At 38.7% G+C, this 18,417-nt stretch overlaps 1 protein-coding gene across 3 annotated transcripts in view; it reads right to left on the bottom strand.

Annotated features, from left to right (window-relative positions):
* Window positions 1-15,813, bottom strand: part of LOC18425305 (VQ motif-containing protein 9) — a 42,940-nt gene extending 27,127 nt beyond the window's left edge. For 2 of the 3 annotated variants that reach the window (XM_088863892.1, XM_006829869.4), the window contains exon 1: window positions 14,171-15,813. In XM_088863892.1, coding sequence (XP_088720018.1) covers window positions 14,272-15,213 — 942 coding nt within the window. In that variant the 5' untranslated portion in view covers window positions 15,214-15,813 and the 3' untranslated portion in view covers window positions 14,171-14,271. Of the gene's footprint in view, window positions 1-11,495; window positions 13,764-14,170 lie in introns of those variants that run through there. The other variant, XM_088863893.1, reaches the window with a different exon arrangement.
* Window positions 15,814-18,417: the final 2,604 nt, after the last annotated feature.

An 18,417-nucleotide genomic window follows, 5' to 3' on the forward strand; every position in this document is an offset into this window, starting at 1 on the left:
GGAAGTGAAGGAGATCGTCAACAAATTCTCCATTGTCCTTGCCATATTGTTGGAAATGCCTGAGATTCTGAATAATTTTAGGAATTGGAATCGTGACTGCGAGAATCTTCTTGTTTTCAGAATCTACACCTGTACAAGGAAATTGTGAGACACGAGATTCTTACTTTATAGGAATCGAGATCTGGCCTGAATAAAATCGAGATCCCCACATATATAGCATCGAGATTTGTCCTCTTTGGAATCAAGTTTCTAACCCATTTGGAATGGATCTATATGGAATTAAGATTCTTTCACATAAGCGATCAAGATTTTGATATCCTTGGAATCGAGTTTCTAATTTGATGCTTCGCATAGGTTCTAAATTGTTTATTTTGCAATTCATGGCCCTATGTTTTTGTTTCTAATTTGATGGAAAGAGTATCATTATATGTGGAATCTAAATTCAATAAATGTAGAATTGAGATTCAATAAGTGTGGATTCGAGAATCAATAAATATTTAAAAAGATATTCCATAAGTGTTGGAATTAAGAATCCTAAAATAGGGAATCGAGATTTCTGACTTCACAGAAACGAAATCCGTGAAGATTCATTTTCAGAATTGCAGAAATGGGACTCTGAATACGAATTACCACCTTAGGTGAGAGATTTTGGAAACTACAGTCCTTGCACATGGTGCATCTATTTGGCACGGTGAACCACACACGCCTTTCGAGTTGGTCGCTTGTATCATTTGTGAGCTGCCAACCAGTTGAAAAGTTAGAACTTTGCACGAGAGGAGGAAATCCAAATACTACCAAAAGCTGAATGAGAGTGGATCCCATGCCTAATTTCTTGGTAGAAGGAGAAATAGATAAAACCCTGAAGCGGATGGGGGCAAACAAAAATCCATCGCGTCCCAAGCCAGGGAAGAGATAGGTGTGGAGAGAGGAAAGAATGCACCTAATCTCAGTAAGTTTGTAATCTAAAGGGTCTGTCCTAAACCTCAGTGTCTCAATCAGTCTACCTCTCAAGAATAGTTGTATCAAAAACACTGCAATATTTGTTCTTAGCAACCAAGAATAAGTTGGCAGCAGGGTCCCCCAACAATAGATCTTTTCAGAAATGCACTCCAGGTCTAGATTTAACTAAGATACAAGTTGTGTGCGAAATAGGTTGTATGCCAAAAGAATACCATTCCAAGTGTTAGATTTGTGCGGCCTTTCAAGGCACTCCATTATGTTTATGTGATTATTAGCTCCAGTAGGAGTGTGGAACACCCGAGTGGCTCACCAGGCTTTACAGTCTAAGGCCAAGGAAATGGTATCTAATAGAGTCACGAAAGCCTTGGTTCCACTAGGGCATGGGCATGTGGCCCTATTGTTGTTGTGAGGGTTATCCCTCTGTGGAGGTCGACAGCGGTCCAATGGACGTGTGTAGCAAGGGCATGTGTTTTAGGTAGCACGATATGGATGTTGTTTTGGTAGCATGATTTGTATATGCCTTGTAGACCTATGTGGGGAGGCTTGGCTAGGACAACAGCCAAAACATCAACATTTGCCAACATCAACATTTGCCAACTCACAGCATGTGTGTGACAGCCGTTTTCAGCAAAGCGCCCTTCCGGCTGATCTACCAGACATGAAGCACACACATGTGCTTAAGAGAGGAACCCTCACACCCTCATAATGGTGCTTTGTGATACTTGTCCATTGGGGGTGCCCCATAAATCCACCAGATCCCATAATTCAGCCATCTAATGATAGACTTTGATGGACCAAGCATAAGCCCCTGCTTAAAATTATATGTCATGGGTTCCATTGGGCACTTTGAGAAAATGGTTGTGAGTTTCAAGACGAGGCAAAGTGGAGTGCTTTGTTTTTATGCGTTTTTATCAAACCTGAAGGTACCTAATTTCCCTCCAGAATTTTTATGAGGCTCTGTGATGATGGCGATGATGATGATGATGATTTTTCTGATTGTTCAAATTAATTTATTTTTTAAAGTGAACCCAAAAATGAAGTTTGGTGATTTTTGAGATTTTTATAGAATTTTATGGAGGCTTAAATGAGCTAAAAATTGTTTTCAAAAATTCTAAATAAGGACAGACAGGTGCCTTGACAAATATGAGGCCCAAATGGCCAATGGGCCACACATGTGTCCCAAAGGAGGGCCCGTAAGTGATCCCCACTATTTGAGCACGTGGATAACATCATCATGGTGTCATCAATGTGATGCTATTCATAAGGCGGTGGGTTGCCTATTTAAGTAAGAATGTTGTTGATTCAGGCAATCTAATATTGCACATAGGTTGCACATGGGCTTGGTTTATAGCAGAGGGCATAGGGTTTGATATTTTGCTTTAAACCCTAAGGCTTATGGGCAATTAAACTCACTTGTATGACACTGCTCATGCTCTCCTTAATCATATGAGAAACCCATATACAAGAAAGAGAGAAAAGATCTTGATTTCAAATTTAAAAACTCCACAGAGAATAATATTTGAAACTTAAGGGCACACCCATCTTTACTTGATCGCTCTCACACATCAAAATTTTATCATGGACAATTGTAACTTCATGCAAACTTTTGAATTTGATCACATGCATTTCACCAAGAAATATCTATGTTCATTGATGGGAAAATTGAGTTCAAATTAGAGGGATGTTTCGTCGCGATTGTTTGCCAGGGGATAATGATAGCTAGCCAAGGAATGGATGGCTTCCAAGATCAAGGGCCCTAAATGATCCTCAAGAGAAACTTCTACCCACTCTTACTCAAAGCCTATAAATAGGAGTCACCTCTCTCACTTAAACCTAAACCCATCCCAAAGCAATGTCACCATGCCAGAGTAAGAAAGAAAAGGAGAAAGAAGTGAATGGCATGACATAGAAGAGAGTGAGCAGGCATGCCATTTGTAGAGTGAGAATGAGGCCCCTTGGTCCTTGCCATGATCATGAATTTCTAGCCCCTTGTTCCATACATTTACATGGTGCATTACCTTCATCTTGGAACATAAAGCCAACATTAAAGCTTCATCATCTTGTTGCAACCTGCCCCTAAACCATCATTTACAGCAAGGAAATCTCTCTCATGGTGATTTTGGTTCATTTTCCATGCTATCCTAATTCTAGCATTAGCCCCCTCCATGCTTCATTGTGTTGCACCTATGTGGCCTTCAATTGGAACCACGCACCACCTACCTATCTTCACTCTCTTGCTTCTGTAAAAACAGTCACCGAAGTGACCTTAAAGTGTTTGATTGAAGTTCACTTTATGCTTCCCATGATAAAGAGTGTGATAGGGATCGGATCACTTATGCCATCAGGGCGGAAATCCAGAATAGGGTTTAATAAGTCTCATGGAAGGGACCAAACAAAATTGGTTATGGCTTGGATTCCCATAGTTTACGTCACTCTTGCACACATTTGTGGAATTCTTTCTAATGAGCGAGATTGCATTTGACTTGTAATTATACAAGAAAGTGTTTGATGTCATTATATGATAATTATATGTCGCTGATTTTCACATAAGTGGAAATTATATTACATCTATGCATTCTCATTGTGTCCAAATGAATGGAAGTCATGTTGGGGATGCTTTGAGGTGTATTTGGTCCTCTTTTGTTACTGTAAATCTGTGAGAGTGATCGTATATGTGAGATACGGCTATACTTTTATGAGAAAGTGTACATAATAAAGGTGTACTTGAGTCTCTGTTAAATTTTTAGGTTTTATGCACGAAGAGACCGGTATCACCACCTAGCAACACAGGGTCAGTGGAACCCTTTGGAAGCCAACCAGAATCATTGACACAGTACTTGTGAGATTGCCTTCTCCAAAGTTGGGTTTCTTGTGTGACAAAGCACCACAGCCACTTTCCCAGCAATTCCATGTTCATATCCCTTAGCATCCTTATCCCCAAACTCCCAGCATTTTGGGGTCTACAGAAAGCGGTCCAATTAACTGGTGGTACTTGTTGTCCCCACTAGCCCCAGACCAAAGGAAATTCCCCATTAAGCATTCCAACTTCTTCAAAATCAAAATTTGCATTTGGGATAAATATAGATGGAAAACTTGAATGCTAGAGAGTGTGGCCTTTATAAGAGCAAGTCCTCCCTTCAAAGAGAGAAAGCGACCTTTCCAAGAGGCCCGACAGTTCTCAAAGTTTTCAAATAACACTTTGCAAGATAACACCATTTATTAATAGAAATTTTTGAAATTCATAAAACAAATACATCCTCTTTATCTGGACGAATTATTTAAATCTTTTTACAAAACTTGGTTCGAAACATTTATGAGAACTTTAAACAAGACGAAATTTGTGATCTTTGATTAATAAATATATTCATGGGCAAGTCAGGAGATCAAGAACATAATTAGATGGAAGGGGTAGATCCTGCATACATGTATAACAAGAATAGAACCAGATAGTCACCAAAAGTTCAATAGTTTGGAATTTAGATGACTAGCCAATATGCCACAGGTTAGGCAAATCTATTGAATAAGCAACAGTGTTTCCTTCTTCTTCTTTGTTTTTTTTTTAAACTTAGGCAACTGTCTTTCTTTACTCAATAATATCTCACAATCATAGAAACATAAGAAACATGAATAATATATTTATGAGAATTTAACATATTTATCAGAATCTGCAGAAAATCTTGCCTGATTATGGCATTTCTCAATCAGTTTCCCAAACTTGCATTCTAGATAAAGAAACCAGTAGAAAGAAGATAAAATGCTAATTATATAAACAACTTAACCGACAAGATAAGATCCATCAGATTAAGGAACAATAGAAAATTCAACATCCCATCATTTCCACTACAAGGCCATGTGATTGCAAAAAACTCAAGCAATTAGGGTATATCCCATCGGTCATGGAAACAATTCAAGGATGTCAGAGCAAAAGACTAATATCCTGCCACATGACTTATCAATAGAATCAAACAAATGATTAACTGAGGGGTTCATTGCATAGTTACCGGGAGCGCCCAACTATAGTAGCGCTCCCTCTCTGGAACCCAGCACCGGCGCTCTGTGGCCGGGATCTCGTCCGGAATCCGTTCCCAACTTTTTGGAAGCTCGCTCCTATTTTTAGGATTCTCGATTCCATTCACAACAGAGCTCACTCCCGCTACCGCACGGATGTCACTCCCACTATCCCACGGAACAGGTTCCCGAACAAATTAGATCCCCGCTCTCAGAACTTCAGGATCGCGATCCCTACGTTCCCGGAACTCCATCCTTGGGGAGGATCCCTACCATGAACAAAAACAGAGCCACCCACCATTAAAACAGTAGGTTATCAGCTAAAAAACGCTTAGAAATTTGCCTCCAGGACTGAAAGCAGCTATTCTAGCCCTAATTCCTGAGGGGTAATTTTTGGTTACTCCATTAAATATGTTAATTTGCTCTTCCAATCCTTTACAAAGGTTTTTCATTTGAATTCCTATAGAAAATCAGTCACCCCAATTCTTGAATTCGTCAAGACCAGCTTTTATAACATACCTGAAATCCCCTTGTATATTTAGGCTTTCATGGTTTCCCTGTAAAATCAACAGCTTCCCATTTGATTTCTCTACGTCTTACTTGAGTTTTTCTAAAAAATAAAGCAGCTTGAGCTCTTCTCCTCCTCTATCAAGGAAATCACCAAGCTTCACAACCATGGAGTTGTCTGCAATCCAGTGATCGTTCTCATTGAAGATTTTAGCAATTTTCAGAGCTTGTTTGGCCTTTTGGAGATCGCCATGGAGATCCCCAACTGCTAGCAAGCGAGGTTGAGATGGGTATGTGGATTTTTGTTGTTGTTGTGCTTTCTGAGGAGAGAGAAAAAGTCCACTCATTGTGAAGTCGATGAATGTGTTCATGAAGTTGGAGAGGGAGAGGGGCGCGTCTTGGCATATGAGTCCATTGGATCAGGGATGTGGAGGTTGAAGAGGTGGTGAATGTCTAGTCGAGAGAGAGAGAGAGAGAGAGATAGAGAGAGAGAGGGAGAGAGAGAGAGGACATGTGGAGATTGGCTCTAAGTTAAGCGGAACACAATCCAACCTTGAATGGAGCTCAATCCATTCCAAATAGGAACGCATTTTTCTTAGATGGGGGCGCGACTCAACTTTAAATGGGATCTCGTTCCTATTGTCTATGGGAACGCGATCCTAATGAGGATGGGAACACAATCCCATTTTACATGCAACGCGATCCTGTTAAATAAGGATCTTGATTCCAATGTATCAGGAATGCGCTCCCTGTTCATACAGGATCTTGATTCGCAACTTTTACCCTCACCGAAACTCGCTCCTTGAGCTTTGGAGCTTTAGGCAGCTCTCGATCCGACGGTCCTGCTCCCGCTCCCGGTAACTATGATTCATTGTACATAAGGCTTGCAATGACTTATTTAGCTTTTTAACAGAGGTATTATCATAAATTTAATGGACTACATGATGAACTTGAAAAGCTATCCCTTGGGAAATCCAGACACAAGTGTAGGCAAATTGATACTTGTTGTGACACGAATATGCGAAGAAATTATGAAACTGCCCAGTCTAAGACCTGTCTAATTCTGGTGGTATTTCCATGGGACTTACAAGCGACTCGCCTTCTGCCTTGAGACAAATTAACTAAGGCGAGTCCTGAGTTGATCTGCAGCAGTTTTAAACACTGAGCCACCCACTGGATCAGCTAATGTAGGAATTGAAACTCATTAAGTTGCAAACCTCCCCCAAAAGCTTAAATCCTAGCTCCACACTACTAATTTTGTATCAATGCTTAAAAGAACAAATACAATTACGACTATATATATAGCATTGAGACTATGAGTTGTTTTCTTACATCTGCATGTCCCATCACAAACATGACTATGTACATAACAAACTGAAGGAATAAATCAACTTGTTTTCTCTCTCCACCATACCAACTTGATTCTCAGATGTGATAGCATGATTGTGATGCTCTACCAACAGGGCACGGGCACCAAGGATTGGTGATAAGGAATAAATCACCTCTAAGTGGCAAGAGTAACTACGATAGGGTACACAATTCATTTTGTTACTTTGTCAAGCCATCATGTTTACCAGTGCATCCTCCACATATGGGAAAGGTTAGTGGAAGTCAGATACCATGACATGCAAATACAAAAAAATAATAATGAGCAGTCAAAACATCTGGGTCTGATCCCAAACACAAACAAGATTCTCAACTGCAACATTAAGGCACTATCAAGTTAAAGACTCGACATGGTCAAGTAATGCTCTTAAAAAAAAATTCATCCCCCTTATTCAGAACAATTCCTAATCTAATTGAGGGCAACTAGTCATCAACAGGTTAGATAGTAAATATATGCTGGGATAGATGGTCTCACAATTCTTTTGCAATGGCAATGGAGTAGTTTGGAAGCTCATACAAATCCATGAAAGGGCAGACTTAATGCATATAATAGACAACATTTACAAAGATATAGGCTTTAGTTGAGACGCTGTTGGCCATAATGGATTAGCAGTAGCACTTGATGGTGCCCCACACGGTTGAGAAAAAGGGATCAGGGATCCCTTCAAATACAATGCAAAATGTGTTTGTTAGTGACATTCTGCATTACTGCATACATGAAATTGCGCATCCCATACCACATAGCATCGACCACCAAAACTATCTCGTGCATTACAGCCCAGATTACATTCTGGAAGCTTTCCCTAATGCAGCCTTAAGACTTCTATGCGATAAGTCCCATTTTTTTGGCACAGGTCCATCAGATTACTGTAGATATAAGGGCTCCAACAAACAGCCCACGAGGTTTACATATACATGTTCACCTTGAAACTGTCTTATATGCACAATCAAATATGACAAAGAATTCCTGTGAAAGTTTCTAAACATGATCTAGCTTCACCGCAGACTTCCATGGTTTTGAGTTTTTCCGACATTCAGAAATGGCCGATCCCTGAGATCAAAACTTGGAAAATGCATTGCTTACCACCAGAAGTACCAGCGCCTTCCAGTAAATGCAAGTGTGTAGCCCATATGTACATGAACGAATATTGCATTTACCTCAGTAGAAACGCATTTCAAAATTGGTATCTACGACTTCTATTCACCGTAATTTTGTGATTAACTCTGGGTCTCCACAGTTTCAACTTCTCCGAACTTCAGTTTCAGACATGTGATTTGTAGATCAGACATAAATCCACATCTCAACTTTTACAATTTGACCAACTCAAACTGATTCAGACCATATCTGTTGACTTTGTGGTTTTTCCTCCACTGTCACAATGAGACTGAAATTTCAGAAGCAACTCACAAAAAATTTAACAGAATAACCTAATATTAAATCTTATTTCAAAGATTTTTTGTTCTCTATGGCTCATCTCATCATTTCCCAGTTCACATAATTAGTGGGTCAATACAACTTACAGTATAGTCATGAGAAGCATGCGTGCAGTATGAATATATTGGTCTAAATGACTAAGAAAATACTTATCACGAAAAAAGGCTCAAGAATAAAAGGACTTGAACAAGGTGATTCTAAAAAGAATACTAGAATCGAATGGGAAAATGATTGTAGAAGAACAATAGCGATTGGTCATACAGGAATCACCATATAGCCTTACAAGTGCAGTAACAGGAGAACTAAACCATATACTCCACATTGATAACTCATACCTCTTGCCAAATGGATGAATAACAAATAGGCAGTTTATATGGTTCTCCTATTAAGCTTTGGGAAGCAATTGGATGTGATAAATCAAACCATTGTATAAAGAATATTGTCTCCAATAACAGAGATCGATGCAGGAAAGAGATGCAGAACCTTTGGGGGAAACGACTTTGAATGTGATGAGAAGGGTCTAGTAAATTATAAAAACCTTGGCCATCTGTCCAGTTCAAAAGGCTGTATGCTGCTTAAATGTTTCGAAAGACAATTATAAAACAACGTAGGTAATGTGGGCTCCAATGATGTTATCTGACCGTGATAGCTAATGGTGCCATTTTAAGAGCTGCAGGGACAACCTGAAGGTTTAGAAAAGAATTTTCCAGCAGGCTACAATTTTACAACCATGCGATAGGTATTTCAGAGGTAGTAACGGAAATGCATTTTATTATTTATTGTAGTAGATAACTTCAATTTTTCAAGGGAGGATTGGGAATGACATATCAGATGATAACAACATGGAAGGATGGTATTGGAGATGCTTATGATAAGGCCAACTTGAGAAGAGGAAAACCCCAAAAGTCTTTTCCATCTCCAGTATTGGTAAGTGAACAAGTTATGATGCAACAAGAATATGCCGGATGAAACAGTTCAAAGAAGACAAATGTTCAATTATGACACAAGGTTCATAGTTCACAATGTAAGTCTAAACTACAAGAACAAAAAAGTACTAGATGGGAATCTCGAACGTAATTCCTTTGAAGCCTAACAAGGAGATACCTCAAGTGAAGAGTTGTGCAAATTAAGATGGAACAGCCAGCATTGCAACTATTAGACAATGTCAGAAGCAACCTACTGAACCATTCCACAGTACAGCAGCAAATAATGGATCACCCAGAAATAATACAACATCAAGCACCTTAAGAAATAGTCCAGTACATAGTTACCCGAATCTATCATTGAAGGTTGCCATTCCTGAATCTATCACTGAAGGTTGCCATTCCGATTCAAAACCCCGATTCGGCAATTCTGACTAGGAATCTTCATGGAACCCGTTTCCGTGAAGTCGAGAATCTCGATTCTTTATTTTAGGTATCTCGATTCCAATACTTATAGAATCTCGTTTGCAATATTTATTGATTCTTGATTCCATAATTAGTGAATCTCAATACTACACTGGTTGAAACTAGTTACCACATTTACCGGAATTCTAGCACTTCTCTCTTTTTTTTCTTTTTGCTTTTTTCTGAGATATATAGAATAGAAGTTTTCAAGACATCGAACTTCTTAACGCTAGACACTCAATCTCAAGCTACAAAACGTAGTCATCTTTTTTGGAATGAAATGACCAATAGAAATTGAAGTGGTGGTCCACGTTCTCTACTTAATTCTTTAAGTATGCATTGTATTAATCCAATGGAGAGATTGCAAATCCAAGATGTTATTTTTAATATATTACAAATAATGCAAACATGCATGTATAGCAATGTCGATCAACGAATGGCATTGAGACATGTATTATTTTTCCTCTCAATTCCCACTCGATTCCAAAGATGTCAAATTCCCTATTCCATAAATGAAGGAATCTCCATTCCATATTGGTCGAATCCAGCTAGGTTGGAAACACGATTCCATAAGGCTCGGAATCTCGATTCCATCTATGTAAGGATATTGATTATCTTATGAACGAATCTCGATTCTTATAAATAGAAATCTCATCCCCCACGCTTCCTCTTGTACGGATGTCGATTCCAAAAACAGGAATCCTCCAGCCAACAACGACTCTGCGCTTGCATTTCCTATGTCAATTTGGTTTTCGAATCGCTTTGGATAACTATGGTCCAGCACTATTCATCCAAAATGTAACGTACTCAACGCAACTAGCATTACAATTTCACTTGCACTTTTCTGATAAAAATAAAGTCCCAAAGCTTATAGGAAAGAAATAAGCTGACTAAGAAAGAGGAAATGCAATTAATATTGACGAGACTAAGAAGCATTAAGACACGAATTGGATTATGTGTATGTCAAGATCATAGTAACTTCACACTCAACATAAGAGAACTTGATTGAGTTGCATCCATCATTTCACATGAGATGAGCCTTGAAGCTTCATTCATAGCATAACTAAAGCTGGAAATAACTAGCATAAGTATCATACTGACACCAATAAGCAATAAGATGAGAGAGAGTAGACTTAGACGGGCTGGCTATGTGTGGCACCGACCAAGTACAATACCGATTTGGAGGTGCAAGTTAGTTCAAGTAGACTGAAAAGGGCAAGGGATTGGCTCAAAAGGACGTGGTTGGAAGTAGTCCAAAAAGATATGGGGACTTATGAGCTCACGGAGGGTATGGCCATTAATAGAGCAGATTAGCGGACCAGAATTTGTATAGCAGAACCCAATTAATTGGAAAAGGCTATGATGATGCTGAAGTATCATAGATACACATACATGATGACCAAATGTGCACTTGCCACCAATGTGTCAACATGTGCTCAAAATTCAAAGCAACAACAAAGAACTGCAAAAGAAAATGCAAACGTTTCCAATTACTTACAGTTTTCTCGAGCCTCACCTTGGTTTTTCAGTTTTGTCTTTTTATTTACTTAATCTTTAAACTGGTTTTCTTGTATTTTTTTCTTGTTCTGTCGCTATGGCATCCTTTACTTCTTATTTTATCAGAATAATTGACCCAATTTGATTTTCAATTGGATAACAAACAATGTGCAACAAGTGACCATCAGTGTTTCAAAAAGCGCTAGGTGGCACCTAGACGGCCGTGGGGGTCCGGGCCGCCCAAGGCCTAGGCAAGCACCCAGTTGAAAAAAAAAAAAAGATAGAAGTCGAGAAGAGAATTTTAATAATCCATAAGATCAAAATCTATATTTTCATTCAATGCTAAAACAGTAAAACCATACAAGCATACACTGATAATTTAGACTGTACACACAAAAGTTAGATAGTAGAAACTAGAAAGTAGAAACTAAAAATAAGAAAAAAAAATATAAAGAAATTCAAAAAATATATAGGACACAATAGTCAACACTCAACACCAAGAGTCAAGCACTCAAGAACCTTCAACTCTTCATTGTTCAGTAATCATCATCATCATCATCATCAGAACAAATTGGGTAAGCCTCATCATATGCATCAGATTCGTGGCCATCATCATCAGTCATCTTCCTCTTCAATATAATGCTCGTCCTCCTCTGTTTCTTCTGAACTTGCATCTTCCTCCTCTTCTTCTACCTCCCTCTTACTAGTATGTGTAAATGAGGCCCTAGGAGTCTTGGCTGCTCTACCCTTGTCTATCTTTTTGTCCTTCCCTGAACTCAAATATTGTATAATTGTCTCCCTGATAGCCTCAGGAACATTTTTATACGGGGCAACATCCCCCTTAATACTGGTAAGGTGTTTTCTAAACCGGTAAATACCCCTTAGTATCCATTCCACAATAATTACATTTAATATGAATTTTGTCATTCGGGTTATAACCATACTTCCAACCTGGATCACCACTTCTAGAAAAACATGAAGAAGGCATTTTCATAGAACAAGGCTCATTTTCATCCTTTTCTGGTTCTTTTAAATTCAGAAATTGTCTAATCTCATCCCGAATAGCTTCAGGAACCTTTGCATAAGAAGCAACATTCATTTTCATACCGGTAAGGTGTTTCTTGAATCGGTTAATACCCCCATTGGTATCGTTTTCACAAAAATTACATCTTATACAATTTTTATCGTTTAGTTTTGGGTTATAACTTTACTTCCAACCCGGATCACTTTTTTTAGAAGAACCAAAAATAGATCTATTCAAATGACAAGGATTTTGTTCCTGTTTTTGTTTTACATAACTCATATATTGCTTAATCTCCTCTCTGATAGCTTTAAGAACATTTTTACAAGAGGCAACATCCCCCTTAATACCGACAAGATGTTTCTTAAACCGGTTTATGCCCCTTTTTATATCTTTTTCACAATAATTACATCTAATGCAATTTATCATTTGGATTCAGATTATATCCATATTTCCACCCCGAATCTCCACTTCAACTAGATCCTGAAGAAGACATCTCAACATAAAACAAGCAATCTAAAAAATAAAATTTTGCACTTACTTTGATTACTCGAACTCCAAACTCCCACCTCTTAAATGTTTTCTAGTGCTAAAATAATAAAAAAACACCCTCTAATAGGATTAAAAAACTCCAAAACTAAATTTAATCTACCTAGGTGATGCTTAGATCCATTTTCCGTAACTTTGAGAAACATTTCGATCCAATGAAAATCACAAAATTAAGTTTTTTTTAGGTTTCTTTCTCTCTAAAATGGGTTCTTGTGGGTTTAGGTTTCAAATGAATCGAAAACCCGTCCTTAAAAGCCTTTATATTTCAAAAAAACTCATTTCCACCCTTAAACGGGACGCAGGCACTGGGCCGGTGCCTAGAGCTAGGCGTTGGGCGCTGACTTAGGCGGGTTCCGTGCCACCTAGGTGGCCACCGAGTGACTGCTGCCTAGGTTGGCCTTTTGGACCGCCTAGGTGCTAGGCGATCCGCTTTTTTGAACAATGGTGACCATCACAGTCAAAACTAGAATTTTTTTTTATGGTAATCAAACGTAGAATATTTTTGGAGAAAAGTTGCATGTTAGATAGAAGTCAACAATAAGAACTTGAAAAGGAAGAAGAAATGGTTATTTCAAGAAACTTGAAATTTTAGTGAAAACTTGGGGTCTTTATGACCCAGCCCAATCATGTCACTCTTGTTGCTACTTCAAGAGAGAAGCCATATATCTAGCAAGATAGAAACAGAAGAAACCAACTGATGTGTGATTTGAATTCAGTGAAACAACAAGATCAAAGTAGTGTAAGCAAAACAATGATGAAAAAGCTCCATCAGTCTGACCGTCAAGGAAATAATAAAAAAAAACATGATGACCTACAAACCCCCGCTTTCACGTATATAAAAACTTTTATATAATCGAGCCAATAAATTAATCACCTAACAAGTTATTTGAGGCCCAAGTATAGACAATGTTTCAAGTCCATAAGCTCCATAACACAACCCCTTCTTGTTTCCTTAGCAAACTGAGTTTCACAACTTCAGATATTGCTCACTTGCTCACTTTCAACATAAAAGCTGACCTTTGATAAATGAAACAAGATGCAATTGTCACAACACCATGGAATAATATGGAAAGATGAACAGGACAAATAATACCAATTCCATGGTGAATAATATAAAAGATGACTTTAAAAGTTCAATTACATATGTTAGTCTCATGAGGACAAATACCTGCAAAGCCAACTGATGCATTTTGAAATATGTTTGATATCAGTTCAATGTACACTTACCATAGCAGCAGCTTCAGGCGTTCTTGTTCGCAAGATGTTAGTAACTTCAGCAATATGAACTTTGAACATATATAGATTTGAATATGCAAAATAAGATAGACATCCTCTAAGGTTGTTGAGAAAGAATACCCATGTACAAAGGAACTCTCAGAAAGCCAAAACTCTGTATACTCCACTGGGGAAAGGATTTACCTCAAAGAAAAAATCAGTAATGAGCTAACGGCTCAGGCCAGCAAAGCTTCCCCCTTCAATATCCTTTAAAGCACCAAATAGGCAAAGACGAGTTACTTTTTTCATGGGTCTCTCCACTTTGGGCTGGGAAGTGAGAACCTCGCAGCTGGTGATAACGGGAACATAAAACCAGGAGAAGGAGGGAGGGGAAGGCCACCCCCAGGGATCCCAAACTGAGAAGTAGGGGAAAAGGGAATGAAGGAATTCATGGCATGTGGCGGTGGAAACTGTGAACCAGGTGACGGCAGCGGGAATGGGGAAAGGGGGGGCAAATACAAGCTTGGTGAAGGTAACAAGAACTGAGACGTCGGAGATGGAAGTAGAGGAGGCAGACTACTCTGCCGTGGTGATGGTAAACGCTGCGGTAGCGGGGGCAGACCCGGTGACTGTGGTGGGGGAAACGTGCCCGGCTGCAACCCAGAGTCCACAATTGAGTATCGAAGGTACTGCATATAGGCAGTCATTGGCGACTCAGCCATATTTGCCCACGCTGAGTCATTTGGTGGGAAAGGCGGAGCGAGAAGTGGACCCAAAGGAGGTCGAGCTTGAGGATTATTATTGGGAAGGCCTAACAATGAGGAATTAGGGTTTTTGGCGGAGTTAGGAAATGAGGGGGGGGGAGTTTGGGTTTGGGGTTTGTTGGTAACGATGGGGGCCAAGGGAGGAGGGCGGATCTTCTGGAGGCGGAGGCTTGCGGGCTTGGGAGGGTGGATTGGTGGAGGAACTGAGAAGCGGTCCTGCGGGGCAGGCGAGCCCGTCAGCCGCTGCACCACGTTGCGGAAATCATTCTTATTTATATTGTACACAGGGGGCTGTGCCGCCGCCTGTTGCGGTTTCGCGTTGTTCATATTGGCTGCCGCTGCTGCTGCCGCCTGTTGCTGCTGATGATGTATGGAGCTCGGTTTTTTGGTGGGTTTGGATATCTTATGGGACTGTCTGTTGATGCCGAGGTGTTCGCCGTGACGATCCGGAGCCGTGGACGAAGACGAATGAGAGCCCTCCATCCTTCTTTCTTGAACTCGGAATAACACAGAGTTACTTCTCCTATTTTAGATGCAGCAGCAATCAAATAAGTAGCAATAAACCCAAACCAGTTCCTTGAAAGAGATTAAGAAAGCTGCACTCTGCCATCGTGTTCCCCTCACTCGTTGCTCAAGTACCAGTCACTGTTCTCTGCTACTTAGGTAGTCGATACGCAGGAGAGATAATGAACACAGTTACACATCGAAGCAATTAAGACGATGGCCGTTTGAAACCCAAGATGATCCTCCACACACACACACTCTCTCTACTTTCTCTCTCTAGACCCAGGACATGAGCAGGAGTAACCGAACTGACTGCTTTAGCAACAACCAGCACTGACCGACCCGCTGCTCTTTAAAACCAGGCAATCATTTAAAGAGACTTTGTGCCAATAAAAGCCCGGCCAAATTCCCCACCCCTTCACGACGCCGAAACACAGTGAATAGAAGAGTTGAGATTTTAGAGAGAGAAACGGTGTAGTCTTAGAGAGAGAAAAGGGGTTTGGTTACAGAACCTAGAGAGAGAAAGAGAGATGATATGGATTCTGGAGAGAAGGTCTAGTGTGGCTGGAGTTCAAAGACGAGCCAGCGAGGCACTGTCTGTTCTATAAAAAAGAAATGGAGATATGGTGTAGTTGCTTCTTTCAAAATTCTCCCTTTGACCGAATGCGGTCACTAATCAATTGACTACTAAGTGCTTGGAAGTTTCTAGCCAAAATTGGGACTAAATTTCAGTCCGGTACACAAGATAGATGAGAAGAAAGATTCAGACACGTATATTAGGGCGGAGGTAGGTGGTAGGGCTAAAGGTCCCCACAAGAGATTTATCGCTGAGTACGTATATTTATTGTTTTTGGAGCTTTTTTTTTTTTTTACTAGGAAAAAATTCGTTTTTTTTTTTGTTTTTTTTTTTTTTTTTTTGCACTTGGTTTCTATGAGGCCAGTCCATGCGGGCTTGGTAGTAAGTATTTTTTAAAATATAATTTGATCCATATTTTTAAAAAATATATAATCTTTAACATGGAAATCATCAATATAAAAAAAGAAAAAAAATTTGACAATAGGAAATGATAGTTACATTGAGAAAATATTTGGACACTCAATTACACTTGTTTTTAGGTAGACCACCTATTTACATCCATCAGCCCGCATGAAACAATTTACCTTTTGTTCTATACACTTGTTAAGAGTTGTGCTTAGGATCTAGTAGTTTTCAGAACATACCTCTAGTAGTAGTTTCTGGAACATATCTTACTTCTTCTCTCTCAATTACTCCCATTAGTGATTTAAAAAACGGATTGATGATTTTGATCAGGCACTTTAAAAACATGTTCAGATCAATGAATCAGCCGTCCGAATTTTTTTCAATCTTAAATTTTGATAACCACTTTAGAATTACTAACCGGTTATTTTCAAAAAGAATTTTAAAGGGGTGTAATTTGTATAAGGTTGCATTCTTAAATAATCAAATTAAGACACACCTCCAAATTTTATTGTAAATATAAAAATTTTCAGTAAAAAATTATTAGGATGGCTCGGGAATCTATTTTCATTTCTAGATGTAAAATCTTTAACTCCAAAATAGTTCAAATCAAGTAGATCTATAAAAACTTGGAAATCTTGAAAATTAACGGTCTAGATAATTTGTTGCAAGATATACTATTTTGAGGCATCAAAATTTTTTTTCCTTTTCATATGCATACATCTCGATGTCTAGATGATCAATTTGAAGGTTTTCCAACATTTAAGCAACCTGATATGATAAATTTTTGAAGCCCACCTTAATGTTACATTTTAAGGTTGCAACATCTTATGAACTTCTTCCTTTTAAAGTTTGAGTTTTCTCATAATTAAATCTAGCATTTTGAAAATTAGATATTTATTCAATTTGGAGATATTATTTTTTCAAGTGCTTAAAGGATGTAATTAAAAAAATTTATTGAAATTAATTTATGTATTAAAGAGATTATTTCCCTAAAATGTAGGGTCTAAAACTATAGGTGGGTATGTAGACAGTAACTCTCCAGTGGAGTATATTTTAGCTAAAAAGAGCCTCCATGGTCAATTTATTTGGACAAGTGGGCATTTATGGAGGAAACTGCGAACAATGCTTCATTAGGCCGCTACAGTTACATACGCTCGTTTAACCTTCACGTTTAATGTGGTCGAGATTATGCAAGGTTTTTGTGGTCCGCATGTGCTTGAAATGACACGTGCAATTCTAGAGTAGAAGACATTAACCCTTTGCCGATTTAGGAGTGGCCTTTTGGCTATCTTGATTAAAGGCTAGGTGGCACGAAAGCGCATATACTATGCTCCCATCAGGTGCACACTATATATATTTACTTTTTCAGGTAAAACACTAACTTGGGAGTCTTTTTTTTAATTTGAGGTTTTGGTATTCATCTAATCAACTTGGTAATTACTTTCAAATAAAAAAGAAATTGAATTTTGAGTTCATAAATACCTGGATTATTCCCTCAAAAAATTGGCGATTATGGTACGGGACGATTTTTTTTTAAGCATATCGAGTGTGAGAGTTAAATTTTTTTTTTTTTTTTTTCAGTCATTTGTCGATTTCTAAATATCACGTTCCAAAAATTTGAGATAAAAAAGATATCCCTAGAATATGTGTTGCTCGAGGGAGTAAATGGATAGTATACCACCACAAGAGTAAGAATTTTTTTGGCTAATATTTAAGAGTTCCCTTCATATATTGTAAACTTCAAATGAAAGATTTTTCTTGTGTTTTTTTTAAAAAATTTTCTTAAGGAAAAAAGCACAAAAAAACGAAAGAAATAATTTTTTTTATGGAGGCTTTGTCCGATGGAGCGATTTCAATTTTATGTAATATTTCATGTAGACTTCTAAAAGTCATTAATCTCAATAAAACCCTAGACTCCCAAGTTTTATTAAAGGTTGCAACCAGGGTTTGAAAACTCGGCGTGTCAAACTGGACTTGCCCGGTTCGACTCGAGAATCGACAGACCCCGTGCCAGTTCCACTACAATATCGGGAATCGCCCGTGTCTAGAGAGAACCGCGCGATTCCCAATAGTAAATCGCCGAGTCTCAACTGTGACGCGTCCAAGAACATGGGCTGTACAATGTTCTTCACGATTTTCATGGTTTTTTGTCATTTTCTTATCATTTTTCATCTTTTTCAGCTTTATAATCGAATCTTGTA

The sequence above is a fragment of the Amborella trichopoda genome, chromosome 4 (genome assembly GCF_054954075.1).
Source record: "Amborella trichopoda isolate Santa Cruz 75 chromosome 4, AtrichopodaSantaCruz75HAP2 v2.0, whole genome shotgun sequence".
Taxonomy (NCBI): domain Eukaryota; kingdom Viridiplantae; phylum Streptophyta; class Magnoliopsida; order Amborellales; family Amborellaceae; genus Amborella; species Amborella trichopoda.